This window comes from Anopheles stephensi, chromosome 3, assembly GCF_013141755.1.
Source record: "Anopheles stephensi strain Indian chromosome 3, UCI_ANSTEP_V1.0, whole genome shotgun sequence".
Classification (NCBI taxonomy): domain Eukaryota; kingdom Metazoa; phylum Arthropoda; class Insecta; order Diptera; family Culicidae; genus Anopheles; species Anopheles stephensi.
The window spans coordinates 39,129,949-39,156,681 of NC_050203.1; the positions used below are offsets into that span (position 1 = coordinate 39,129,949).

The window sequence follows — 26,733 nt, forward strand, 5'->3', positions numbered from 1 at the left end:
GATAAAAATATGTGAAGAATATTAAACCAGTTGCATTAAAAAAGCTAATACAAATAAAACCCAATGATACTATTGTGAGTTATCCAAAATAATAGATAGTTTTGTTTGCCAAGTTTTTTCCATTTCCAATAGTATTAAATCCTTCAAATTTTAAAACCGAACAGAACATCAGAACCAAGGATCGAATCATCCCGGACCCAGGACTGATTATTTTGCTTAGTTACATACTTATTAGGCGCTACAGACATTTCGTGATCTTGCAAACCCAATATCCTGATCATTCCGGCATTCTGTCATGTCCCCTCTGTCCAAAAGGACTTTACGGGTTGGGTCGTCCTGTGACATTCTCATGACATCATTACCAGCAGAATTTGGCGAGTCATATTTGCTGCACGATAGTGAGATCACCGTACAACATAAGGGGCCGGCCACTCTATCCATTTTGAGGATCATCTGAGGTTTGTGAATGGGCATCATTTTGAATATCTTCCAGTTGAACACGGAAGTCCGTTTTGGCCAGAGTTCATGTTTCAGAGGCGTAGCGTCGTCCGTCGTAACAGGGGATCGGGCTGTAGTAAACGTTTTATCCAGCCAATGGATAAAATCAAGTCATGTAAAGCTAGAAAAGCTTGGTACACGAACCTTAAAAACCGGTTAAAGGCACGTGAATATCAAATAGGTGTTGGGCAGAGTAATTTGCACAAATAACAAGGATGAGTTCACCAGAACAACAGAAAAATAGTTTTATTAAGCTATACCGATTAGCGCACGCTTTAGACAGTTGACTCGAAGGGAACCAGTCAAAGGATACTAAGATGTATCCGCGTGATGGGAAGTTGCTAGTCTGTCAGAAAAGACAGTTGCTATTGTCAGCGTTTGCAATGGTGAAAATAGCATGGCACATCTGTTGCTATCAATAGGAACCTTAACTTTGAATTGCATCTTAGTTTAAATTTAGTGCATCTAAGAATCTGATGTAATTATCTCTCTCTCTGACTCCCACCTATAGACTTCACAGCATAAATTGACAATCTGATAGGACATATATTTCTTTCCTGCGTTCAATAAATACTACCAAAAACATTACCATTATCGTATATAGTTTACGTAAATCGTGCAAATCGATACCTGCTGACGCTAAAAGCACTGAAGGGAACGGAATTTGGTTTTGGGAAATATATACCCCCCTTCGGTTCCGGGTGGGTCGCCATTCGCGGTTAGACTTAAGCCAGGTTCGTCAAATATGGTTTGCTTTTTGCGGCAAACCAATTCTCATATTTGCATGCGTACCCCCGTGATCAGCACTGCGGATGCGGATCGCAATGATGCAAAGCGGGTGCAAATTTTAATCAATAATTTGGTTCAAACGGTTCCTTCTTTTTCGTTCTGTTTTTTTTATGCGCGCACTGTTCCGCTTTTGCTGATGGTTGCGTGAACCGCAAAAATCAACACCCCACCGTACGCGACCGTACGGCGACCGCTCGATACGTGTCTCGATGGCTGGCGGCTAGTGATGGGGATTTGCCCTGACAGGAACAGGATCCCCGGTCCCAGGCCCAACCCGCGAACGCAGCCTGCGTTCGACACACTGCACAAAGTACTCGGAAAACCCGTTGCACCTGCATGCACCATGCTCACTCACCGGTGCAAAGCCCCATTGTTCTGTTCGCTCGGTAGAATGACCGATGTAGATGACATTGAACGGTGGCTGAATGCGGCTCACGAACACTTTGCCGGGTGAGATGCATCCTTGCGTTGTTGAGTCCCTGCTGTTTGAAATGGCCCAAAAACCCGATCAAACGCTGACCGCGCCTCGTACGTGCAATTAGTTCAGTGGTGAATATCAAGCTGCCCGTTATCACGCGGAGGTGGCCGGCGGTGGGTGCACGGCAGCTGCAGCTCGTTTGACCGATTCGGGACATTATTATTAGGTCGATGCGTCTCCATGTGTGGTGCACGGGTGCTGCGTACGACTGCGTCTTCAATATCGATTGGAACGGCACTGGAGCTTCGGACCAGTAGCGCGCTGCATCGCCGCTGACCCGAAGCTTACCTGCAAGCAAAAGGCCGTTTTATGAATGGCACACCGGTTGGTATGGTAAAAGCAGTAGAGGAACAATGCCCACCCCTCCTCCAGGTCTTCTCTTTACCCGGTAGGATGGATTGGTTGGGCCGGTTGGTCACAAGATTAGAATTGGAGCCTGTACGGAGCCTGGGATTCGGTCAATTCATAGAAAAGCAAACAGAAACCTTCGAACCTTTCGGGGTGTACCTATGAACATTTTCCACAATTTACAACCAGGCAGCATCTTACCTCTTTCGCCGGCAAGTTTGCAGCTCCCACATCCCCATTACCCGTCTCACCACTTGCTCTTCTCTCTTGCCCAAGTTCCAGGAATTGCATGTACTGGAGCACGACAATGTTACGGGTGCGCTGAAGGCCGGCGGTTTGTTGTGTTTGTAGAATTTCCATTCTGACATATTGAATTGATCTTGTCGTTTCTACCTTTTGCTCGATAATTCATGCCCTTTGTTCGTTCGTTTGTTTTCCCACATTCGGGGCTGCAGGGTGCTCTCCGAGAATCATTCTTTTATGCTCAACTTAATTTCGTTCCACACGTCATCCAGCTCGCAAAGGTGAAACGAAAAAAATAAGCGGATGTCAAAGATGACCGATTGAACTGTGTTGGATATGAGGATTTATAATGTTATGCACTTTCACGGCAAACATTTGAATGCTGCCTAAATATTTGATGGCTATTGGAGGTAGCTTGCGGTGCTGATCTTCACTCGGCCGGACCGAATATTGAACCATCGTCCTATACACCCAAAAGGATCTAGTTCTGAGTAGGATCAAGTCTCATAGAGGCCAGAAATAGTAGACCAAGACCTGTTGAGACTGTGAAGCCAAGAAACAAAACAAAGTAATTTAAAAGTTTGTAGGAGAGGCCTCGCCTCATTATTAAAGTTATTTCCAAACCAATTACAAGCTTGACGATGGCCACTTTGAATTGTGGTCTAAAGTATTATTATTTTTCCTGAGTCTTACGACCTCTTAGGTCATGCCTGCCATTTTTTTTTTTTTTTTGCTTAATAGGCCTATTGTTTGGGGCGGTCCGGTGGCAGACGCGATAACGGCGCCGGTCTTCACACGGTGGGTCCGGTTTTCAAATCCCATCGAGACCGCCTGCCCGTACGTAGGGTTGACTACTACTTTACTACTGGTAAAATTAAGTCACAGAAAGCCAGAGATGACATGCCAAATCTCTTGAGGTTGTAGTGCCAAGGAAGAAGACTTGTTTGTTAGAAAATACCGAGCAAGCCGCCATACTTAAATGATAAATAAATAAATTGACTTATTGTTACCGCATGGCTGGATAGTTAGTGCTCACCATGGGGGAACGGCCCGGATGAGACTTGAGCCCCGGTCCTACCGTGTGAAGACCGGCGCCGCTGTCGCATTTACCACCGAACTGCTCACAATTCAGTCACAACTGCTGCCCTAGTGGTTCCGCGTATAACACTGGCCACGGCAGGACTCGGAGCTTTGTATAAACATTGTTTAGGGCCGCCGTCATGCGGAACACAGAGTAGGATCGCCCAGCGTGTGTCCCTAGTCCTGAGCGATCGATATGATGTTAATGCCAATGCTGAAGATCCACGATGAGTATTCTGTCTTCTAACTGAATAAGATTCAAACTCCAGAAGGTGATACTTCGCAGGAATCGATGGAAGATTATATCGGTCCTGCCATGGAATCAGACCTGAAAGCTTAAGCTCGTCTCGAGGCGGGATAGGTGGCAGTTGTGAGATTCCAAAGAGCACAAGAGTATTCCAGGACCTAACGAACAATCCTGAAGTGGACGGTCTTAATGTGCACTGGATCGCGGAATACTTAAGTTGTCCTGAAGATGAGGCCAAGTAATTGGTTTCCTATAATGATGAAGTCCTCGGTTTGTAGTTTGAAGTAATGAACTAGTGGAACAGACGACAGTGACGCTGGTTTTCACACGACAGGACTTGATTACTGACTATTCAATTACATGGTGTCAATAGGTTTGTAAACCAGTGAAAGTTGACTGTCAAGCAAATTAGAAGGCCTAAAAGTTTACCCAGGCCTTCATTAATGTGTACGTATGCATGTGGAATATTAATGTATAGACGAACCTGGTATATGCCGAGGCATAAAATGTATAGTTATAACGAAAAAGCAACGTACGACACTTGTACAAGATCCCACTGTCATCGTCACGTGACCTGCCAAGTACATTAATATTCAAAATTTCATCAAAAACCTCACATATCCTGCCCGAGAGAAGAAATAAAACTATAAATATTGTTTCAACTGTCATCACCGAATGGACATACTCCATTACTCCGTGTCCATATTGCTGCCGGCGAAAATGCAAACAACTACTGAATGGCGACATTCTCCCCCCTTCCACCCTCTCCTTTTCGATCGTTTTAGGCTGAAGGCTTAATGTCGAAAATATAAAAATCGATCCATGTAATCGAATCCCACAACGTGACTAATCCATCGGGTCGTCCATCACATACAGCCACTTCGAGAGCCAGCCAGGGCAAAAGGGCTACCAAAACAGGTTCGGTTTCGGTTGCCTCGGGTGTTGGCAAAGGATCAAAAGTCAATACTGTGTAAAATTACCATTTGAACGATTTCCGCTCGAAATTTCGTCCGACTCGGACCGACCGACGGAATCATGGGTGCAGTTCAAGTGAAATGAACTTTGAGCCCCATGTGAGGTGGAGGAGAACCAGGCGTTGCACTAAATGGTGTTAAATTTCTTTACCAAATTTGACCAGCTCCTGGTATCGATTTACACACTGTCTCTCATAGCTGCTTGTATGTCCCGATTCAGGGAGATTAATGCACGTTTTACATGATATAATGCGTTTTTAAAATATCTATAAAATAGAATGAGTCTAGAATTTGATAACCCGAGGCGGTATTCTCGATATGCTCAAAGGATGATTGAATCCAGCAGTGAACAGATCTCTGCCAGAGTCTAACCCATCGCCGGGCCATTGCCCTACAGCATTGAAAGTGCAAACGCTGCCTACCTGCCAGACACAAAATGTCCAACAAGACTCCAAGCTCGAAGTAAGACAGGAACTTCCTGCTTAACATTTCCGCTGCAGCCACTGATGGGCACCAGCCCCGGGAGGACCCCGGTGGTACTACGACATCCGGCGCTTTTCCTTTCGCACGAACCAATGCCATTTCTCCCAACCCCAACCTAACCTCCAGCCAACGACTTTGCCAAACGTCAATCAAAGTTTGGCACGGTGAGGATAAAAAGCACCGCAAAGCTGAATCACAACACACACACACTCGGCCACGGCCCAGTACGATGCCTTTACGATGCTCGCTTTGCGGCGGTTGCGATGCGGTTGCGACAAAACAAATGGATTCCAAGGCTTCGACGAACCCTCAAATTTATGGCCACTTCCAGCATCACGCACTCACTTTCTGTGCGGTCGAATTGGCATGTGGCGTCGTTCCGCTGTTTAACGAGGTCCACTTTTCGCTGTTTCGGCGCGGCGTGTGCTTTATCGTTTGAAGTACCCAGAATTTCGGGGAAATTCTAACCGGCTACTTTCAGTTCGTGAAAAAAGTCACGTTTTGTCTCCTCTTGTCAGGTCAGGTTACATGGTTGGAGTCAGATACGCTCTGCTATCACACCGTAAGATATGGGCTTACGCAGTTCATGAATGCATTTCAGATTGTTATCGATTTTTTGGCGGCCGTGAACTCAACAGGAAAACTTTGAGAAACCCTTAAGAATGTTTCTGTAACAACTACAGAGCAGTATACGATGGTATATTTCAGCTGTATATTTAGATGCGATGATCATAGTCTTCAATGTTCTGGAAGTCTCAGAAATCTCGACTGCTTTTTGTCGTTTTGACGCACACCTGGAATTTAGCGATTTTTAGCACTTTCCACTCACCCAACTACTCTTTAATACGTCACCGTACTCTCTTCCTTAAACACCACCGGCAGCAGTACATACTTGAAAACGTGTCATGTATCTTCCACCACCATCAAGTGTTTACTATCCCAATTTTCCCTTCCCTCTTCTCCTACTTACGTGGGGTGTAACGTCCGGCAGCGGCACGCACTTGTTCGCCCATGCCATGTTTTCGTGGTTTCCGGTTGACCATAAAATGTGACACCCGCCGGAAGACGAAAAAGACGGACGGGACACCGGTTCGGGCAACGAATGTTTCTTGTCAGCAAAATCTGGCTGACAACTCGGAAGGTGCCGAACCTTTTGCCGACCAGTTTCCTTTTTCAATCGTTTCAACCGTTGCCATTCGAAATCTTCGTTCTTCAATCGCCTTGTTCTGATTTTTGTTTTTAGTGCTTTCTTCGTTCGCTGAGCTGAACGTCGACTAAATCAGTGTCCGCTTTCACGGGTCCCGTGGTGATGGGCTTCAGCTTCCCGGCACACTACAAATCGGTGAATCGGGCTCTGGAAACTCTGTCAACGGACGGAACGGACGGATGGCATCACAAAACTGTAGGGAACACGTACTCGGTGGTTTCTTGTTGAATCACGTGAAGAATCTCCCCTTCGTGCGAGATGGTTGTGATAATGGATCAAAGTGACCATAAAACATTTGTCGAGAAAGGACGGTGCAAATCTTCGGCTTCCTAATTAGGATTTATGTGGTGCTTATTGAAATCCCGCAACCGGCTGTCATTCGGTTGAGCGTCAGTTTCAACGACCATGAAGTAAATAAGTTATCGAATCTCTTAAAGTTGCAACTATGAGAAAATGAAGTTTAGAAGGCATTCATACGGAAGCTTCTTTAACTAAAAATCGCTTACAAAAAACAACCCTATAGCTGTATACTGCACTTGTACAGGTGAGAAGATATCCTTAACCACTGACTGGGTCCGCCCAACAGGCATGTAGCATCAACACACTATACAAGTAAAGGGCACACTATCAAAGCGAAAATTACAGATATGGTCTTAAACGTGTAGTAAAGCTTAGGCATGTACGAAAAGAAGGTTGTTTTGGTCAAACGGTAAAAAAAATTTATATTAAAAATTAGTCCTCCCACCGTTCATGAATTTAAATTCATTATCGCTTAAACATTAAAGTTTTCCCGATGCGTGGAAAGCCTCATTTATGATACCGATCTTTAAGAAAGGAAGCAAAAGCTGTATCGAAAACTACCGTGGCATCACATCTCTGTCAGCTTTTGCAAAAGTGCTATAATCGCTTGTCTTCACGGCCACGTTCACGGCCCTTATGGCACGTTGTTTGCAGTACATATCCCCTAATCCACATGGCTTTGTTCCAAAGAAGTCTGTTACTACCAACCTAGTTCAATTCACGTCGGAATGTATTAAAACAATGGACTCCGGTTTTCAAACTGATGTGATATATACAGACTTGAAAGCTGCCTTCGGCCGTATTAACCACAATCTTTAACTGAAAAACTCGAATCCATCGTTCCACAGGGGAGCAATCTAGGACCACATGTATTTATTACATTTATTATAGACAGCACGATAACCAAAGACACTCAAATGCTCTGCTATGCCGACGACATTAAGCTTTACAAAGCAGTTAATTTCGTGGAGGATTGTACTCGTGTTCAGTTGGCCATGAACTATTTTTATAATTGGTGTGTTTGTAATGATATGACGCTCTATTCGATAGATAAATGTTACTGCATTAGTTTTTCTCGGAAACTGTGTCCTGTGAAGAATGACTATTCTATATGTGATCAAAAGTAAGACAGATGCTACACTGTTCGCGATCTCGGAACCGTACTGGACAGCAAGTTAACATTCCACGACCATTTCTTTAACATTTTCAACAAAGCAAACAGAATGCTAGGATTCATGATCAGACAGGCAAATGACTTTACCGACCCTATGTGCTTAAAGGCCATACTTGTGGCGCTGGTAAGACCCATACTGAGTTTAATTGCGTCACGTGGAGCCCAAATCATCGGGTTTGGATCAACAAACTGGAATCAGTTGAGAGGCGCTTTACTCGCTTAGCCCTTCGACATCTTCCTAGGCGTGGTGAATGGCCTGAATATCACGCCAGATGTCTCCTTCTTGGACTTTCGCCACTGGAACATAGACGCGAAGTAGCGCAATGTGTGTTTATGGCCACAAATATGAAGAGGGGAAATTGATGCTATCTTTTTTCTCTAGAGCATCAACAAGAATGCGCCTGAAAGTGTTCTGGCCTGGCTCTGGCCAATTCATCCATTTACCACTAACTAGATCAGTCTATGCACCACATGAACGTATTGCAGACATGAGCAGGGCTTTTAACAAGAATTTTCACAATTTTGAATATCACTTCAGTATTGCCACCTTCAAAAGCCGAATTGGATCGTGTGTAACACGGGCAGGGCTAGGTTAGTTAATAGATTTAAGGAGTATGGGAATGCCCTTTTGGATTTTTAAATCTGTAGGACAATACTTAAATAAATAAATAAATAAACAAGAACATCAAAATTCCTCTATCGTATTTTATTGCAAGTTGGACTCCATGCATCAGAAAGAAGAATTACTTCCTTATGTCACAATCCTTATTACTTCCTTATGCCAATCACATAAGGCGGTCCGGTGGCCGAAGCGATAACGGCGTCGGTCTTAACACGGCAGCACCAGGGTTCGTACGTAGGACTGATTACATTCTTCTTGTTCCTTGGCATTACAACCTCGAGAGGTCTCGGCCTGCCATTTTTGGCTTTCTGTGACTTACTTTTACCCGTAGCAAAGCAGTCAGCCCTACTTATGGGGAGGCGGTCTGGATGGGATTTGAACCCCGGGGACTGACTACTTTACTACGGTCAAAATTAAGTTATAGAAAGCCAGCAATAGCAAGCCAAGACCACTCAAGGTTGTAGTGCCAAAAAAGAAAAAGAAGTGCTTATCACGCCCCTCAGCCATTTCCTGATCGTGTCCGGTGGCATGAATCCTCGAAACCGCTCACGGTCTAGCGCCTTCGTCTGCCAATCCATTATCCCAACCTTTCTGACGGACACTTCAACGGCATCACTCAATTGAGACTTACGATGCCTCCTGTGTACAAGACTTTATGGATCGGGTCGTTCGGTACCATTTTCATGACATGAACAGCCCACCTAAGCATGGCCAATTTTATTGGCTGTAAATTGGAAACATTAACTGTACAGCTCATAAAAGTCGTTATCATTATTGAGTTATTGGGCGCGAAAGATCCTCCTCTGCGTCTTCTCAAGTGCGAGCATTCCTTCCGAATGTTACTATGAGGCTTTCGAGGTTAGGAATATAGTCCATGTCTCGCAGTCGTACGTGAATACTGGGACTATGAGACAAAGACATGATCGGCCTACCGCCAATAGCCTGCCAATTTGATCAAGACAGTCTTTAAAAAATTGTTTACATTATTGTTCACAAATAATTAGATAGCTTCATAAAGTCCAAAGCAGGTTTTCCCTAAAACTTCTTTTAGTCGTTACTACCATCTCTTACGACAGCGATGCCCGTCTGCACACGGCGAATCAAATCCCATATAGACCGCCACGCAAGACTGACTATCTAGCTAGTGGTAATATAAAGTCAAGGAACGCCAGAATTGGCCAAATTGCTCACCTTCACAAAGATATATTTCACAACCCTCGTCCGGAGCTCATCTTAAGGAAATTATCATAAAGATGACCACGTTATAGAAAAACATGGTAAGTTTTGTAAATCACTGCCCATCTTATCCAATATATTTTGAACCGATTGCGTTTCTTGTAAGTGTCTACTACATTGTTCGATGACTGGAATCGGTTCCTGGTAGAATAATTCGTCTTGCTCCAGAAATACATACTATAACTTATTGTAAAACTCGTAGCAAGTGTAATTGTTTATCAGGAAGTGCCCCAATCTACCCAAATACTTCACTCTAATATATATCTCATAGTGCAGACACATATCCACAATTGCAGTGCCTCGACTCATCATAACTGCCCTGTGTATACTGATTGCAGTGAAATATTTAGGTTGTACGTGATTTTTTTAAATGAAACATTGGATGATTAATTTATCCCAAATTGAAAAATCTTTTTGAAAAGACTGATATTGCTGTTAACTTGCTTTATTGCTGCATACAGATTGCCTTGTTCTGGTTTAAATTCCACAAACTTACCCTAAAACTTATCCTACCCTTGGAAGCAATATTGAAAGACAATAGAGTTCACTTTTTTAGTCATAATAAAAGTTTTCAATCAAATAAAGTTTTATTTAACTAAAAGATATTCAATGCAGCCATGCAGTGAAAGTAGAAATAGGCACCACCTGCCCCTGTTTAAACACCGATCCCTTTCCGATAATTAGCTTTTAACGACATCAATAAAGCTACGCACCGTTTATTTTCCCGTGGTACGTGGTTTGAGCCACACGGATACAGGAAATGCAATTTTGGTGGAGCGAACTGAACCAACTTGCACTTGCACGCCAACAGCATTCGTGCACCGTAACCATCATCTCACTGCGTTATGTGACCCATGCATACGCACTAATCCTCGCAAATGCGTACGCACCATTTGCTGCAGTGCACGTAATGCGGGACTGCGTTTTTGGCAGTGACGCTTCTGAAGAGGGCTCGCTTCCGAAGAACCAGCGGAACTCGACTTTGTGCGAGCATTCTCATGGTTCCATGAAGCAATACGAGGCAAACGGGTGTATACACGCGAACTGTGTTCTTTGTGGAGTATAAACGAGTAAAGCGCATTTTCGCTGTACTTATCGTGTGAGACATTAAGCAAATGTGAGCTACTTAAAAGTGGAGCAAATTATCTGATGAATTAACATTTTTGAATGTTAGTTGTTGACGGTGAAACGTTTCAACCTATGCATATGATATGAACCAGATGCTAATACCTTGTACCGTATCTGACGAAATAATGAACATGAAGCCTGCAGAACGGCTTGGCAGTATTGCTCGGCGTAATATATTTTATTCCTTAATTTGCAACATGTCTCGTTTGGTAATTAGAGGGAGAATTTATCCTTTTTATTACTAGCTCGCCCTGGAACTTTTGGCATGTTGGGTGAATCGTACGGCAACGGGGGTGGTTTGTGAACCTGCATATTTTTCGCTATATCTGCCAGCGCCACTGGTTGAGGACAGGATTGGCTGAGGATTTGCAGTTCCTTAGCGCAACGTACGAGAAATTGCTGGTCGGGATTCTAAGATTGGAACCAATTAAATTACTGATGGTTGAGCAAACCCAAAAGCAAACACCTCACCTCACCGGTTTTGCACAGATCGACTGACAATTGCGCGTTGGTCAACGGTACAAGACAACGAACGGTCCAGGCCCGGCTTCGTTCGTCACACTCGTAGATAGGAAACTGTAAGCCGTGCAAATAATTCTCTTTAGTGCCACGTGCATGCAATACGTAATGCCCATGCCTTACCAATTCGTCGTCTACCGAGTGTTCGCCCGCTTTCGGTGAAGATTTTTTTGCACTTGTGCTGCTATATACAGCAACAATTGTGATATAAAATAAGATACGTAAGTTGAGTGCCATTGTTGATCGCTGATCGTATGTTGTTATAGCTGTAGGGTGTAGATTGAACTGATCGTTGGTTCATGATTGCTAATCGCCCATGACATGGCTTACCGTGTGTAAATACATCGCCACAGCGATATGTTTGAAGAGCTGCTGCAGTATAGTTTGATGATACTGCAGCAAATGCGGCGAGCTTAATCGGTCGCGAAGGCACTATGATTTTGAATAATTTACAGCAACAGAAATAAAAAAAATAAAAATGAAATTTTGAAATTTAGTTATTACAATGGTAGACCGGAAAACTATAACACAATTTTAGACACTTCTTTGTTAGGCATTTCTTAATAGATCCGTTTTTTAGTTACTTAGTTACTAATACAATCAAATGTGCAGTTGAGTGTAGGCTCATTCATAAAAAAAAAAAACGAAATATAAATTCTGAGAGACACAGAGCTTCAAGTTTATTCTATTTTCTTATTTCAATTTTGATTTCAACCGATAGAAAGCTGTCGTCTTGCGCACAACCTTGCATACAACCGCACTTGTACTAAAAAATCGTGTTGCGTACGGAAGCGCCTATTATGAAACTCGTGTGTTAGAGAAAATCTATCGAACATAACCAATCAATATGATTAGGTTCCACGGTTGGAGAAACCTTGTAATGTTGCTCTTATCTTGCGAGAACAATTATCCAAATTATTTTGGTTATTTCCAAATATCCAATAACTTAAATGAAACCCTTTGTTGATAATATTTGAACTATAGTATCGAAATAATATTATCACTTTAAACACTACGATTGTACCCGGATAACTAAAATAACCACTTCACGAAAGTTGATCCGCTCTAAAGTGGTATTAGCATTAAAATTTCAGCAAATGCAGCTTCGTATTACATTTGGTCTATGTTCATAGCATATCTGTATAATCATAACAAAAAACATTCAACAAACATTCTGAACATGTTTCTTCGCTCGAAAATTGCAAGATTTGTTTTAATGTAATATTTTATTTTTCATCAATGATCAATGTTGAACAAAAATAAACCACATCCATCAGCTGTGGAAGTGAAAAGAAACCTCTAAAGATAATAATTAACCAATGATTACACTTTATTTTTAATTATTTTTAATATTTTTTTTAGTTAATTAAAATTTATTTTAGATAAAAATTTATTTAATGTCTAGGCTGCAAAGTTTGAGGAACTTGACAAAGTTTGTTTGAGTGAGAATGTACTTCCGTTAGTCTCAGTACCGGGTCCAGCTTTATCCATGCCGAATTTATTGAATAATGCTAATGCAAACAGAATCAAACATCTGCTATCATTGCCTACAAGTAAAGCTTCCACAAATATATTTAATTATTAGTATTATTTTCTTAAAGAATACTTTAAGGAGCTAAATCAACAATACATGTGTTTTTAATTATTTATTCTTCGTTCCATATCCTAACAGTCTGTTTTGCGTAACTGAAACAGTAGAAATTCACATTCCATTTAACTTTAATTTTACATTTCAATTTAACAATTGCTTAATTTATTAGCTTCAATATTCCTATTCAATAAAGACTTGATTTATATATTTTCAAAGAGACATTCTTGATCAAAAAATAAATAAAACATTATTTTTAACCTGCTCCTTGAAGCTTCCTGTGCGAATGGCGTACTGCGTCCGCTCGGTTTATTTAAAACTGGGGACTGATGGAAACCTATAATAGAGCTCACAGGTTTCGCTCAGGGTGCTCGTGCGCGAGGTGTTCAGTTCTTTCCATTAGCATCCCAAGTGTCCTCAGTTGGACGACACTTCCTGCAGTCAGAGATAGCCAAACTATTAGAAAAAGATAATATGAGAAATTGGTATGAAACAAAATCTACTAATGGAGTACACATTAGAACAAAACCTCAACGTATATTAAGAGCTTCTACATCTGTTAGATAAACAGTAGCAAGTTTTTTTGTGCTTCGGCGATACGAAACTGAAATCTCATGTGGCATAATGTGCACCTATTTTTTTCCAAACAATACATATGCTTGCTCCACTTCAATAAGCAGATAAGAATTGTCGTCTTACGTAGTAAACGGTCAATTGGCGGATTATCAACAATGGAGATTTAGCAAAGAGAGTACAATAGTAACGGTTTAAACCGCGTCTGCACTTATCTACCATATTTCATCGATTATTGTGCTATCGCCGATAAGACGGCATGATTGTGCATACTTAAGTTAGACGGCAGCTCCAAGATCTCGCTACAGGCGTCCGAACAGTGAAACGGTTAGGCACGATGATTTTACAACTAGTGGTGTGTTTCGTCTTTGTCAGTTTTGCACAAGGTATGTTATGGGTTGGTGTAACAAGTTTTCAAAACTTCTCATGATGGCGTTTTCTTTCATCGCACTGCAGCTGGCCCCATCGATCAAAGCAAGATCGTCAATGGTACGGATGCGGCCATCGAAAACTATCCATTTGTTGTGTCGCTGCGTGGAGCCAGCGGTGGTCATTCGTGCGGTGGCAGCATCCTGAACAAACGCTGGATTCTCACGGCCGCCCACTGTGTCGACTATACCACGCCACTTTACCAAACGGTCCAGGTAGGAAGGACCAACATTTCGCGCACTGAGGACGAGTCCATATACGCGATTGAGGATGTTGTGATACACCCGAACTACAATCCGTCCGACAGCTACATCGATGACATTGCGCTACTGAAGCTGCGCAAGCCTCTGGTGTTTAGTGAACAGGTGCAAGCCGTTCGGTTGCCAAAACGCTTCTTCGAGATTGATACGCTAGAGTCCAATCAAGTGACACTCGTTGGATGGGGTCGTAATGCCTCCAACGGGCCGGTGCAAACAACTTTGCAGCAGATCGATTACTACGCAGTGCCGAACGATCAGTGCAATCAGATCCACAGCAATCACATCTATCCTACGCAAATTTGTGCAGCCGAACCAGGCGGTGGAAAGGGACAGTGCAGTGTAAGTAAATGCCTTAAGTGCCTGTAAGGGATGGTGTTACTCCTAACGCTAAACTGTAACTGTGGCTTTTTTTTAATTCCAGGGAGACTCTGGTGGGCCGCTGATGTACAAACAGTTCCAGGTAGGCATCGTATCCTGGAGCGTAAAGCCATGTGCCGTCGCGCCATTTCCCGGCGTGCTCACCAAAGTTTCGTACTATGTGGATTTCATCAATCAGTATGCGAGTGAATACAACGCTTGAGAGAAACAACGGCGACGCCATATTTTCTAGCAATTGTGATCTGTTCACGCTCGTCGTGACCAGCTTACAATTGCCAGGAAAATTAATTTAGGAACGAAGATAATCATTAATGATTCTCGATACACTACCGAAAAGTTGCTAAAATGAATCCTAATTATATTGTAATATTCTGAAAAATAATGTCCAAAACTTTTCCACGGTCCATTGATGTTTTGATACCTGTTTAGCCGAAATGTACTGAATTAGTCTGAATGAAATGAATCTGAGATGTCCTTCCTCCAGAAAGCATCGACAGTGAACACAAGTGTCTACTGGTAGGAACTAAAGATGGTTCATCGAGTCAAAAGCTTATCCGTCTGATTTCAATTCAATCTGAAATGCACTTGAGTACTAGCGCGAGTGGTTTTGGAATCGATCTTCCTTGGCGTGATCGATGATGATTTTTTCGCAGCTTTGTTAACGGGGAGGGAACCTTTAAAAGGTCTCCCGCCACAGGGGACTAATCACGGCATGAAAGTGTCCCCTGATTTGGGCTATGTGACATTCATCGTGACATCTGGCCCGTGCAATGGACTGAATAGCGCAGGCAACTGAATGGATCTCTTACTGCAGAAATGACCGTCCTCACGTCGGTGCTGCGTAGCGTACAAAGTTATTTTGAGTTGACCAAGGGTCTGTATGCGCTGCTCTTTGGACCAAATTTTTCAAGGCATTCGTTGCCCGTGATGCCTTGGTGCACACCTTCTCGAGATGCCGGCTGTTTGCGGCAGCTCGACTCCAAGGTACTTGAGCTAGTCCCCGGAAACGACCGTGTGCTCACCCGCTGTTAGTTAGCCTATCTGCGGGTTGTGATGGGTGCAGAAGATCATGTAGATGGGCCAGCTGCAGACCGACTCCCTCCATCCAGCGCTCGATCATCTCCAGGTTCCACATAGCATATGGGTGCTGACTTCCTGCATATCTCTACCGATGTGGGTGAAAACCACGTCGTCAGCAAACCCAATGATGTCCACCCGCTTCAGCCCGGACAGCTCCACACGGAGAAAGCACATGACGTTCCACAGTATTGGCCCTAGCACCGAACCCTGCGGTTCTTCTGCCGAAACCGGTAGCAATACCAGTTCTTCATCTAGCAATACGGCCAGGCCGTTCTTTATGAATAAAAAAAAACCAGTTCTTCATCCGTCTCGTAGTGGATCGTGCGATTGACGAAGTAGTTCCGCAGTAACGGCCTGTATGTACCGCAGTGTGTTTTTTCTCTGCAGAGCCTCTCCAATCGCTGTGCAGTTGGCCGTGTTGAAGGCGTTCTTCACGTCGATCGTCATCATCGAAACACAGCCAGTCGCCCTTGCGCTTTTTGTCCAAAGCAACTCCTCCGTTGGCGATCACTTTGTTGATGGCGTCTATAGTTGAGTGTCCTTTCCGGAATCCGTACTTGGCACCAGACAGACCTCCCGTAGCCTCAAGGTGCTCCGTGAGTCTGCGCTGCATAAGTCACTCCAGTACTTTACCAAGGATGCTCAGCAGATAGATTGGCCGGTACGAAAACGCCTCCCCTGGTGGTTTCCCTGTCTTGGAGAACAGCCTCAACCGCTGCCTCTGCCACTCGTCCGGGAAGTGGCCGGAATTGATGTAGTGCTGGAACGTTCTCCTGAACACACCGGGAAAGGCCATCGAGGCCACGTTTGGGATGTTGTCCTCACCAGGGGCACGCTGTGGGTTGAGCGATTTTGCAGTGCTCAACAGCCCCCCCTCCGGTTACTGGATCCCGCTCCGTGCGCAGCAACACTCCTTACTCAACTGACGTGTTCTAGCCAGTGGCAGTTCTAGTCTCGAGGTAAGGCATAAGGGACCTCGTATTAGCATGAATTATCTCGTGAGTCCCGTAAGCAATGCGAATCCAAACTGCTAGCATGTGCCACTGTAAATATGTCTGAAAGGAGGATCAATAAGACACAAAGACTAATGACAATTATTTCGGCTCAACACATCACCACATCCACCTGCAAATAAGGCAATGGGCAAATCCAACTGCTCTTTTGCAACACTGCGAGGATTCAAAGCGAAGTGGTAGTAGCGAAACGGTCCAGTAAAGTATGTAAGTTTAGTTTATTCTGCTAAGCAAGCTTTGCTTTTAATCACATCAGTTTATCAAATTGAAGTAATCTAGTGCCCACGGTTATGTTGATTTGCCTTGCAAATTATCGCTTATCAAGTTTTTCGGATCGAAATTTTCAACTCCAAATCCGCTTGTAGCCGCTCAACATTCTAAGTAAAGCCAAATTCTAGTAGTACAGTACAATATGAACGAAAAGTTAGCAGAAGATGACGGGCTGCGGAAATCGTCGGATTCTAGTGATATTGGCAGAGATCAATCACTTTCGGATATTTGCACAGCACAACCGCGAGGCAGCAGCATCGATTGGGTCGTGTGCCGTATCTGTCAAAGTTCCAGCGATGGAGTTAGGTAAGTGGGTTGTAAGGTGTTAGTTGTTCAAACCAAGGTGAAACAAGAGCTATGCTTAACATTGTGCATTAAATGCAAAGTATGATATCTCCCTGTCTGTGCAAGGGCTCGATGAAGTACGTGCATCTGGACTGTTTGGAGCTTTGGTTGAACCGCTCCGGACTGACGCACTGTGAATTATGTTTACACACGTTTCAAACACACGAAACACTTCGGTATGTTTTATAATGTGCAGCATGGAATGGAATTTTGTTCAAACAGAGAACGTTCTACGATTTACTTTGGATTCTTCACTTTAGATATGGCTGTTTCGAATCGGTATTAGTGTGGTATCGCAATCCGGACAATCGTAATCTTCTGATGGTACTTACCGGCACCAACTCGCCTGCTTCCGATTCGCATTGTTTCTCAAGCAATATCTTATTCCCTTCTAGTCTGATCTTTTAATTTACTCGATACTGTCATTTGTGTGTTTCATGCTGACACTGGTTTGCATGCTCGTGCTGCGGTTTCAACACTCGCCACACGATCCCTTCGGAGAGGAGCTCGCAAAAGTAGCTGTCATTTGCTTCTTATCGCTTGTGGTAGGTATGAGTTTGTAGAGTGCTTGCAAAATTTAATTTCTATTAATGCACTCACTTTTTCACAGATGATTGCTTATTCTGCGAACGTTATCATTATTGCAAGAGATCACCTGCTGCCTTGGTATCGGTATGTTACCTTTTCCCTATAAAAATGATAGCGCATGGACGATTTTGGGGAAATCGTAACATGTCGGAGTGAAATATTGTTCTTTTGTTCATCCTTTTTTACAGTTGGTGGCGTTCGGCAAGAAACGTACGGTTATCAAGACTAGAAGTGGACCATTATCGAGTGGAAACTGTTTAGAACTTATCCCCCAGGGACTCAGGGAATGGGCTTATTAAAGATTTAGCTACAAAACTAGCCATAATGTTTGTTTTTTAGGACCGTTTGTTCCATATAATAACAGCAAGGTATTGAAGCTTTTCAGAAAGTAGTTTAATAAAATCTCAGCTCTCAAGCTAACATAACAACAAGATCTTTTTCTTCTTTTCTTCTTTCTTGGCCATTTCAGGCATACTATTATATACATATACTAGGACCATAGTCGGTCCTCACTATGGGGGAACGGCCCAGATGAGATTTCCGCCGTTGCATTGCCAAATGCCCCAAAACTGTTTTCAAAACTGTGTGTCAACAGTAACAGATGTACGTTTCCAGAAAGAAAAGATCTCTATAAACGATAAGATTAAATAGCTGATTCCTCTGTCCCTCATACAAATGTTGTTCGTGACCAAGAGGTTCTTTTAGAGAGCACACTGACACTTAAAGATCATTACGATCAGATGATCTCCACAGCTCTCCGTACACTAGGCTTTAAGTTACTGGATTCAAATGATTTTTGAAAAGTATTGATTGTGAGACCGGTGCAGTTTTACAACTGAACTTAAAATTTGAACAATGTTATCATAAAAACCAAGTCCAGACCATAGACTATCTGAATACGATCCGAATTTCAAGATCCCGGATCGCCCGGAACCTCGAAATATTATAATACTGAACAAAGAAATTGCAGATTTCGGATCCAAAAATTTTAGACCGCGGATTCCAGATCTCAATATCCCGAATTCCAAGATCCCAAGAACTTTGTAGCACACAAAAAATCATTTTCTTATAAATCGCGGTTGACGAAACCATGAAAGTTCCTAAGATTCGCTTCGACGATGATGAGATCCATGCTTTTAATACTTTTAATTTTACACATACAGTGACATGCAATAGAAGACTTTTTTATGAATTTAAAAATTGGTAGTATGGTGCCGATTTTCAACAAATTTACATAGTTTTGCTGATTTCGAATTTGGTTTAAGTAAAACGATCCTGCGATTGGATGAATCAACGAATCGCTTCTGAGTGTCTTTTTGTCATTCTAATGAAAATATAGGGGGCGGTCCGGAGGTCGAGGCAATAGCCGCGCCGTCTATATGGTCAGAATTTATTGTACAATCAAAAGGAACTATTCTTCTTCTTCCTTGACACTACAATCTCGAGACGTCTTGGGCTATCGTTTCTAGCTTTCTATGACTTGAATCTACCCGTACCAAAGCAGTCATCTGATGCCGTTATAGTCTACAAAGAGAACTATTACCTAAATTTTAATTTCAAACAATTTAATCCAATTGATTTTTTTTTTAATTTGAAATTGATGTAAAATGCTTCTCTTGCTATGTTTCTACTTTAACACAGCCTAGCTTCTTTATTATAAAATTGGATAGTTTTTGGTCGCAAAGTGATCCTTTTATGTTGTCCGACACTGTAATTAAAAAAAAAAGGTAAAAAACTGAACACAAACATAACAAAATGGATGTAATGTTTGTATGCGTTCACTCTGCACTATGATCAAAAGAGCCTTTTTTCGTATATCCTAGCACTTGAAACCAGGATCTAGATCTTTACCCAGCGATGACTTCCAATTGAACCGTGTTAGGTTCCATGTAAAAACAACACTATCGGTATACTTTTATACAAAATTTTATTCACATCAGTTTAAACTAGATTTATTTACAAAACGAATCAAGTGATTTAGAAAAATACATCTTGACACAGTATGTCATATAAAGGTACAATTAAACTTCAACGCTCACTGTGAGGAACTATTTTGGTAAGGAACCAGAACTAGTCTCGTCCGGCCCCTGCTGCCTATCCCGGTGGAAGTTTAGTGCATCGTACGTATCACGCTGTGCGCCACCGTCACGAATTTCTTCGTAAATGTGATTCATCGGCATTGCATTCGAGTCTTCACCAACCGGAACTTCGTACCAAAAGGAGGTGCTTTTTTCCGTAACCGTATCTCTGGTCGAAAGTGAGGTGGAAAGCAACCGATAGAACGGTTGCTGTACAATGTTCCGATAGCGATTGTAGAGCAGTATAATAACGTTCGAAACAAGCACCCCAACCGATACCGACATTAGCACCTTTAGCGAGTTGGGCACGGTGAACCGAGGTGTGGTTATGGATATTTTTTTACCTCGCGGCATAATGTTCCCCAGTGGGTAAGATATTACCGGCACTTGTGTTGTGGTTGCTGGATCTGTGAGCACACTTTGCAGCAGCGGAGGCATGCCGGGTTCGGTTGGAGCTGTTTGCAATAAGCACGGTAAACCCCACACGGTCAGTACGTCGTAGCGTTTGTTGTACCGGAAGACGTTGAAGAGCGTCGGGTTGAGCAGTCGGCAGTGATCTAACCACGAGCAATCCCAAGGATTTCCGTCTGTCTCGATACGCTCAAGCCGAGCGTGAGGTTTTGCCATGTTTGGCATGCTCAATAGCTGGTTGTGCGATAAATTCACAATGCGCAGCGAGTGTGCTACATCAAACGCGTACGAATTTATGTAAGATATTCGATTGTGGCTAAAATCGATCACTTCCAAAGAAGATCTACCGAACTTCAGGAACGTACCCGTGACTGTTTCGAACGCGTTATGACTCAAGATTAGCGACACTAAGGCAGGTAAGTTCACTAGCTCGACCGAGCTTTCGGTGAGCAAATTTGTGGACAGATTTAACGAAACCAACAGTGGCATGTCCTTCACGACCGCCGACGTAAGCATACATTGTACTACGGTAATATTTTGCACAACACTTTCACCGTCACCGGGCGATCGTAGAGCAAGTGTTGAGCTTTGTTGCGATTGTACAGCTTCAAAGTGTACGACTTCCAATCGCAATGGAAGAGGATCAAACACTGAGGATATGTTGTGCACAACACTGTGTTTCACATCGATTCGTTCGATACGGTCCAGTACACTCGCCGTAAAGCCGATCCCCGAACAGTTGTGTATGGTGAGCTGCTGCAGTTGCTTCAAGTTGGAAAACACGTCACGTTTCATGTTTGAAAATGCACTTCGCTGTAGTACAAGGGTCTGCAGCACCGGCAGACTGTGGAAACCGTCACCTGTCGCCTGCTGTACCTTGCACCCCATTAGCTCCAAATGGTGTAACGCAGAGAAACCTTGAAATGTGCCGTTGCGAATTGTTTGTAAACAGTAGTCGGCCAACACCAGTGAGTTTATCTTTTCGGGAAAACTCAAATACTCGAGACCAAATCCGGTCGTGCAGCATGCGCTTCTCCCATCCATACGGTAGCTGGTAACCTTGCGGAACACTTTGTCCGAGTGTGCGTTCTTCAAGGGTGGCAAGTTGCAGCGAAACTCGATGTCAAACTCTTTATCCGGCACACGATAATTGACGGTAGTCAAAATTACGCAAGATTCTACGCAAGTATTTAACCGTCGACAGGTGTAGCCGTTCTGTGCTGGAGAAGAATTTTCGATGCACCTTACTAATGAGACAAAAAGTAAAACGTGTGCCAACATTTTCGGGCTGACCAGTCACACCGCACGGAAAAGCAGCTGAAATGACTGGTAACCCGCGCGTTAGCTCTACCGTTACTGTATGCAAAATTCTTAAGTACGGCAGAAACACCCGAGGAAGAAATTTTGTTTATCCATTTCGTGCGGAATATGCGAGCTGCTTGTTTATATTATCCACTTTCGGAAAGCGTTACCTTTGTCCAGTGAATCCCAAAATAGAACACAAGGAGGATGATTCGTGCATTTGTAAGAATAAGAACGAACCACTGATCAGGTTCGTTTGTTAGGCGCATGCCTGAGAGGAAACATTTGCTTCGCGTGAATCGATGCTGGACCCATCCACTCACGCCAATCGTAGCATATAATTATGAATCATAACATAATTTTCGATACATCGATACAGACCTCTTCCGTCTATTTGGACAATCTTCTAAAGGAGATCATCGTACAGCTCGCAGAGCTCGTCGTTGTAGCTGCTTCTCCATTGTTCTTCCACTCATACGGGGCCAAAAATCCTTCTGAGCATCTTCCTCTCGAACGCGACTAAGCGGGTTTCGTCAGTTTGGCACAGAGTCCATGCCTCAGAGGCGTATGTGAATACTGAGACTATAAATGTTGTGTACAGTCCCAGCTTCGTCCGTCGCGACAGGTTTTTAGAATGGAGAAGTTTCCTCAGGCTGTAGTATGATCGGTTGGTAGCGAAATGGCACCCTTGCGCGAAACTCAACATCAATGTTGTTGTCGGTGCTGACTTTTAACCCCAGATAGGTGAAGTTTTGGACGACTTCTAAGGTGCGGCCATCTTTCGGTACGTCACCGATTTCGAAACTCTATCCTTTGGTAAGCTTCTGCTGCATAGGAGAGCCTCAAACCAATAATGTATATGTCATCAGCGTATACCAGGAGCTCGATTAACTTTTTGAGGATGGTCCGCAAAGTTTCAACCTTCGGATCACAGATGGAGCCCTCTCTAGGGCAAGATCTTCATGATTTGCCCCATGCTGCAGATCTAGTCAAACCGTGTACACAAGAGGGGCAGTCATTTTGAGCCGGATGAAAGTCAGAATTATTTCATTTAGAGGCAGAAGAAAGACGTAAAGTCGTAGCCAGTGTGGGATTCGGCGAGTGGAATTGGTATTCATCACCAGATAATGCATAGTTTATATCTGACTCTAGGGCTACATTTAGGAGACCTAAGGGTTCTAATCAAATTTAAACAAACAGCATCTTATATCTATCCTGACGACTTACAACAAGCTTAGTTAGACTGACTAGGACAGACTTAGACAGGGACTAGGACAAAAAGCAAAGCACACCTCCTCAACTGCAGATCCCCTGAACGATACACAGTACGTCGCGAAAGGAAAGGTAAAAATTTCTGCTGTCGTAGGACACGACACGATCCGTACAATGGAATTATTGGTAGTAGTGGAAGAGAGTCAGTTCCGTCTTGAAATAAACCACCTACAAATGACGCTTGCGAAAATGATCGATGATCTTGAAGGAATTAAGTAGCCAACAACAGGCAGGGTAGAAAACACAGTCGACGAGGTCGCTAATAAACGTCTAGCAACTAACCCCTGCTCCAGGAAACTCGAAATGCTCCACTGAATGGTGAATAAGAAAATATAGCTTCTTCTTTTATTTGGTCGAACGACTTACTAGACTATGATGGCTTTCTTATGGTTTACGAGACTTATTGAAACCATGCAATTGGATATAAAGTCGACACTACGGGGATATAAGGTCCGGACGGGGCTCGATCACCCGTTCGGCTATGGTAAGACAGGCGTCACTATCGGGTTGGCGATGGGTATGGCAGTTTGAACCTTTCCTAAAATAGGCGAGCATTGTCTGGTGCCCCACCAAGTGCGCTAGACTGGAACGACCTTAGCGAAATTTTACGTGGTTAACTACTTAATACAACTTACGCGAGTTAACGTGTCGGTAAAAGACTCGAGAAGGCTCCCCCCTGACAAAATTTGTTCGGCACTATAGGATATACGCCTAAAGGTATGCAATACGCAGTACACGTTGCGAAAGCTTCACAGTGTGCTTTCAGTGTGCTTTCAGTGTGGTCAAAATTGGTTGAAGAAAGTCGAATGAAATATTGTTATTATTTGATTAAAATCCCCTCTCCGCTAACCCTACCATTCATTTTGGCTTACAGGGGCTTCGTACTAATTTTCGGTCGCACTAGGGGTGAACAATCGGACCTAAAACATGCACGGCGTTCTCGGACGGTAACGGAACAGTAATTCGGGTAAAAGACTCGAGAAGGCCCCCCCCTGACAAAATTTGTTAGGCGCTGTAGGATTTACGCCTAAAGGTATGCAATCCGCAGTACACGTTGCGGAAGCTTCACAGTGAGCTTTCAGTGTGCTTTCAGTGTGGTCAAAATTGGTTGAAGAAAGTCGAATAAAATATTGTTATTATTTGATTAAAATCCCCTCTCCGCTAACCCTACCATTCATTTTGGCTTATAGGGGCTTCTTACTAATTTTCGGTCGCACTAGGGGTGAACAATCGGGCCCAAAACATGCACGGCGTTTTCGGACGGTAACGGAACAGTAATTCGATGAATACTTGTTACCTTGCATTGATATTCAGCAAAGGAGGAAACATAAGAATATCATAATCTCAAAGCACTTGTTACAATGCATTTTATCAAGTTCTACTCGCTGTCTATTAACAGTATTAAGGAACAATGCACAATGTTTACATCAAATGGGTTTTGACCATACAGAAATTCCACTGTACAATAAAAATGACAGGCCACAGTGCTGCACACAAAAGATTCTAGGGGGGGCCTTCTCGAGTCTTTTACCGTAATTCGATGAATACTTGTTACCTTGCATTGATATTCAGCAAAGGAGGAAACATAAAAATATCATAATCTCAAACCACTTGTTACAATATATTTTATTAAGTTCTACTTGCTGTCTATTAACAGTATACTGTACTGTGAAGCAATACTGTCTGGCGTGGTTTTCGTGCTTGTTCTATTCTCTTCGGTCACCGCGTAATGTTCCGCTGGTTACGAAGAATTGCGGGCCGAACGAAAAGCGAAATTGCTGTTTGAAAACGGAGGCACTGGTTGGAGCTGCCCCTGATGATATATCTCAGTGTAGCACTGAGCCGCTCATGTGGTGACACAGCTGATCTCATAATCGTGTCTTCCTTCACGATCAGCGGTGTGACCTTCTCCAAAAGCCACATATATGATTCCTCATCCATTCTGGCGTAATTTAGCCAATCCGTCGGCTCCAGCCTCAGCTCTTCCATCATGTTGAAATGCGATAGGGAACTTCTTTTCAAATACATGGTTTTTACCCATTTCGATCGCGGCTTTATTTCGCTTTGTGTAGCAAATAACGCTCCTAGCATTAGCAAAACATCGTCTTCAATATTCATTTTAAATCACATGAACTAAACTGGACAATAATATTCAATAAAAAATGCGAGGCAAAACAACGCTTCCAAAATGTAAACAATCCTCACTTTGACAGAAAAAAACCAGCGCGATCGAAATCTGAACAGAAAATCACCGATGAAAAATCCCTTGTGTAATAACCCCATAACAGTAACGGTTTGCATACCGTTGGGCGTATAACGTAAGCGACGAAAAGCTCTGCGAAGCTGCAATTTGTCCACTGTGTGATAGATTTTACGCACTGTTCAAACGCGTACGTTCAATTTTTGGCGGCAACTCTTCAGCGTCCTTTCTCTCTCACTCAGACTCTCTCGGTACGAATGCTCTTCCTTCGCTGTTTGCGTTTGCCTGCCTATTCCTTTTTTTTTCCTTTTGCTCTGAATATCTGTACCCTCTAAATGCATCAAAACACGTGGTTCTGTGTATTTGAAATTTATTGAAATTTCAACTAGACATTATATAAATGCCCTTCAGCCGAATATGTTGTCTTTGCTGCCTGCTCCTACGCACAATTATAGTAATGCTAATATAGATAATAGTGGAAGAGAGTCAGTTTGAAATAATCCAAATTAACTATAATTAAATTAACATGTAAATTAACAGTAAAAAGATTTTTTTTTTTAAACAAAATGCGTCAAATGCGACGCCGTATACGTCTTCACCGAAAACCGTCGAAACCCTCGCCGAAATGAAATTCTGCACGCATGCTTGCAAATGCAAATAAATCTTTGTCGCTTAATGTTTTGTTGTTAGTTTACGTTCAGTAAACATAGAAAAATGTGAGATGAATTTCCATTCTGGATGCTCGCAGTAGGTCACTGCCATAGCTGCTTTCATTTGTATCGCTTTTGAGCAATATAATACTGCTAATAGCGCAGAACAGCTGAACTTCAACGAGCAAAAGCCTCTACTCTCAATCCCTTATGCGCCTTGGCCTTGGACAAAAATCAACTCAGCAAAATTTAATCCGTTAAGTTTTGGTCCATGCTTTCTTCTACCGTTCGTAGCAGGAACTCGAATGTGTGTATTAGTGTGCCGATAGAATGATATGTTCAGAGTAAAGATCGCTGTACTCTGATCGATGTTGTACATCTGTGCACCGCAAAAGTATTTTCTACAATCCTACAGGTAGCAGCTGAACAACACGTTCATTCGAGAGAGTGATTTGTACAGATCGATTTAACCTCGTATTGTGTGTTACCCTTATTCCGCGGGTAAAAACATTAACGATTTATTGTGTGTTACCCTTATTCGGGGGTAAAAACATTAAAATTATCTGCAAGTCTTGTTTAAACTAAATCTCCTGCCTTGTCCACACAAGAAATGCGCTTTTTTTCCTTTGCTCTATATGCATGTGTGTGAGTGGTATAAATTTAAATTTAACGGCTCGCCCAAGCATGCATGGGTAGAACAAAAGAGTGTCCCTTCGTCTTCAGTACGCATACTGTTACATTTTTTCGCATTCCGTCGCAGCTAATTCTACCTGAAGTAAAGGGGGATCTTCTATTCCGCTTCCTGTACCCAGAATTAAGCATCTTCGAGGGGACCCGGCACGACATAACCAACACAGCTGTATATTTTGCTACCGCTGCTGGAGTCTATATGTGCCTGTGGTGGAATACTTCGCGGTCAGTTCTGTATAATCTCTTGTGCCCGGTGGATGTGTGGCTCGCTGTAAACACC

The 26,733-nt window shown here is 43.0% G+C and overlaps 3 protein-coding genes and 1 long non-coding RNA gene across 4 annotated transcripts; 2 read left to right on the forward strand and 2 right to left on the reverse strand.

The window, feature by feature from the left end:
- Positions 1-10,960: 10,960 nt before the first annotated feature.
- Positions 10,961-11,627, reverse strand: LOC118511906. Its single transcript, XM_036055542.1, has 3 exons — positions 11,450-11,627; positions 11,279-11,383; positions 10,961-11,218 (listed from the first exon to the last, which is right to left on the reverse strand). The coding sequence occupies exons 1-3, from the start codon at positions 11,561-11,563 to the stop codon at positions 11,021-11,023; spliced, it is 417 nt and encodes a 138-aa protein (XP_035911435.1). The 5' UTR covers positions 11,564-11,627; the 3' UTR covers positions 10,961-11,020.
- A 1,332-nt stretch (positions 11,628-12,959) lies between these two features.
- Positions 12,960-13,510, reverse strand: LOC118511910. The gene is made up of 2 exons (XR_004906188.1): positions 13,444-13,510; positions 12,960-13,370 (listed from the first exon to the last, which is right to left on the reverse strand). It is a non-coding gene; the product is annotated as an uncharacterized LOC118511910 (long non-coding RNA).
- Positions 13,511-13,705: 195 nt separating this feature from the next.
- Positions 13,706-14,960, forward strand: LOC118511908 (chymotrypsin-1-like). The gene is made up of 3 exons (XM_036055543.1): positions 13,706-13,873; positions 13,944-14,515; positions 14,598-14,960. Exons 1-3 carry the CDS (start codon positions 13,825-13,827, stop codon positions 14,754-14,756), a joined length of 780 nt encoding a protein of 259 aa, XP_035911436.1. The 5' UTR covers positions 13,706-13,824; the 3' UTR covers positions 14,757-14,960.
- A 131-nt stretch (positions 14,961-15,091) lies between these two features.
- Positions 15,092-18,278, forward strand: LOC118511909 (E3 ubiquitin-protein ligase MARCHF2-like). The gene is made up of 6 exons (XM_036055544.1): positions 15,092-17,223; positions 17,304-17,438; positions 17,523-17,586; positions 17,658-17,807; positions 17,873-17,934; positions 18,039-18,278. Exons 1-6 carry the CDS (start codon positions 17,060-17,062, stop codon positions 18,109-18,111), a joined length of 648 nt encoding a protein of 215 aa, XP_035911437.1. The 5' UTR covers positions 15,092-17,059; the 3' UTR covers positions 18,112-18,278.
- Positions 18,279-26,733: the final 8,455 nt, after the last annotated feature.

Coding starts and splice junctions, on each gene's coding strand:
- LOC118511906 (XM_036055542.1), bottom strand. CDS start 11,563: ATGGCACTCAACTTACGTATCTTATTTTATATCACAATTGTTGCTGTA. Junction 11,384..11,449: donor ACTCGGTAGACGACGAATTG/GTAAGGCATGGG, acceptor CACGGCTTACAG/TTTCCTATCTACGAGTGTGA. Junction 11,219..11,278: donor ATCTGTGCAAAACCGGTGAG/GTGAGGTGTTTG, acceptor TTCCAATCTTAG/AATCCCGACCAGCAATTTCT.
- LOC118511908 (XM_036055543.1), top strand. CDS start 13,825: ATGATTTTACAACTAGTGGTGTGTTTCGTCTTTGTCAGTTTTGCACAA. Junction 13,874..13,943: donor CTTTGTCAGTTTTGCACAAG/GTATGTTATGGG, acceptor ATCGCACTGCAG/CTGGCCCCATCGATCAAAGC. Junction 14,516..14,597: donor GTGGAAAGGGACAGTGCAGT/GTAAGTAAATGC, acceptor TTTTAATTCCAG/GGAGACTCTGGTGGGCCGCT.
- LOC118511909 (XM_036055544.1), top strand. CDS start 17,060: ATGAACGAAAAGTTAGCAGAAGATGACGGGCTGCGGAAATCGTCGGAT. Junction 17,224..17,303: donor AGTTCCAGCGATGGAGTTAG/GTAAGTGGGTTG, acceptor TTAAATGCAAAG/TATGATATCTCCCTGTCTGT. Junction 17,587..17,657: donor ACAATCGTAATCTTCTGATG/GTACTTACCGGC, acceptor ATTCCCTTCTAG/TCTGATCTTTTAATTTACTC.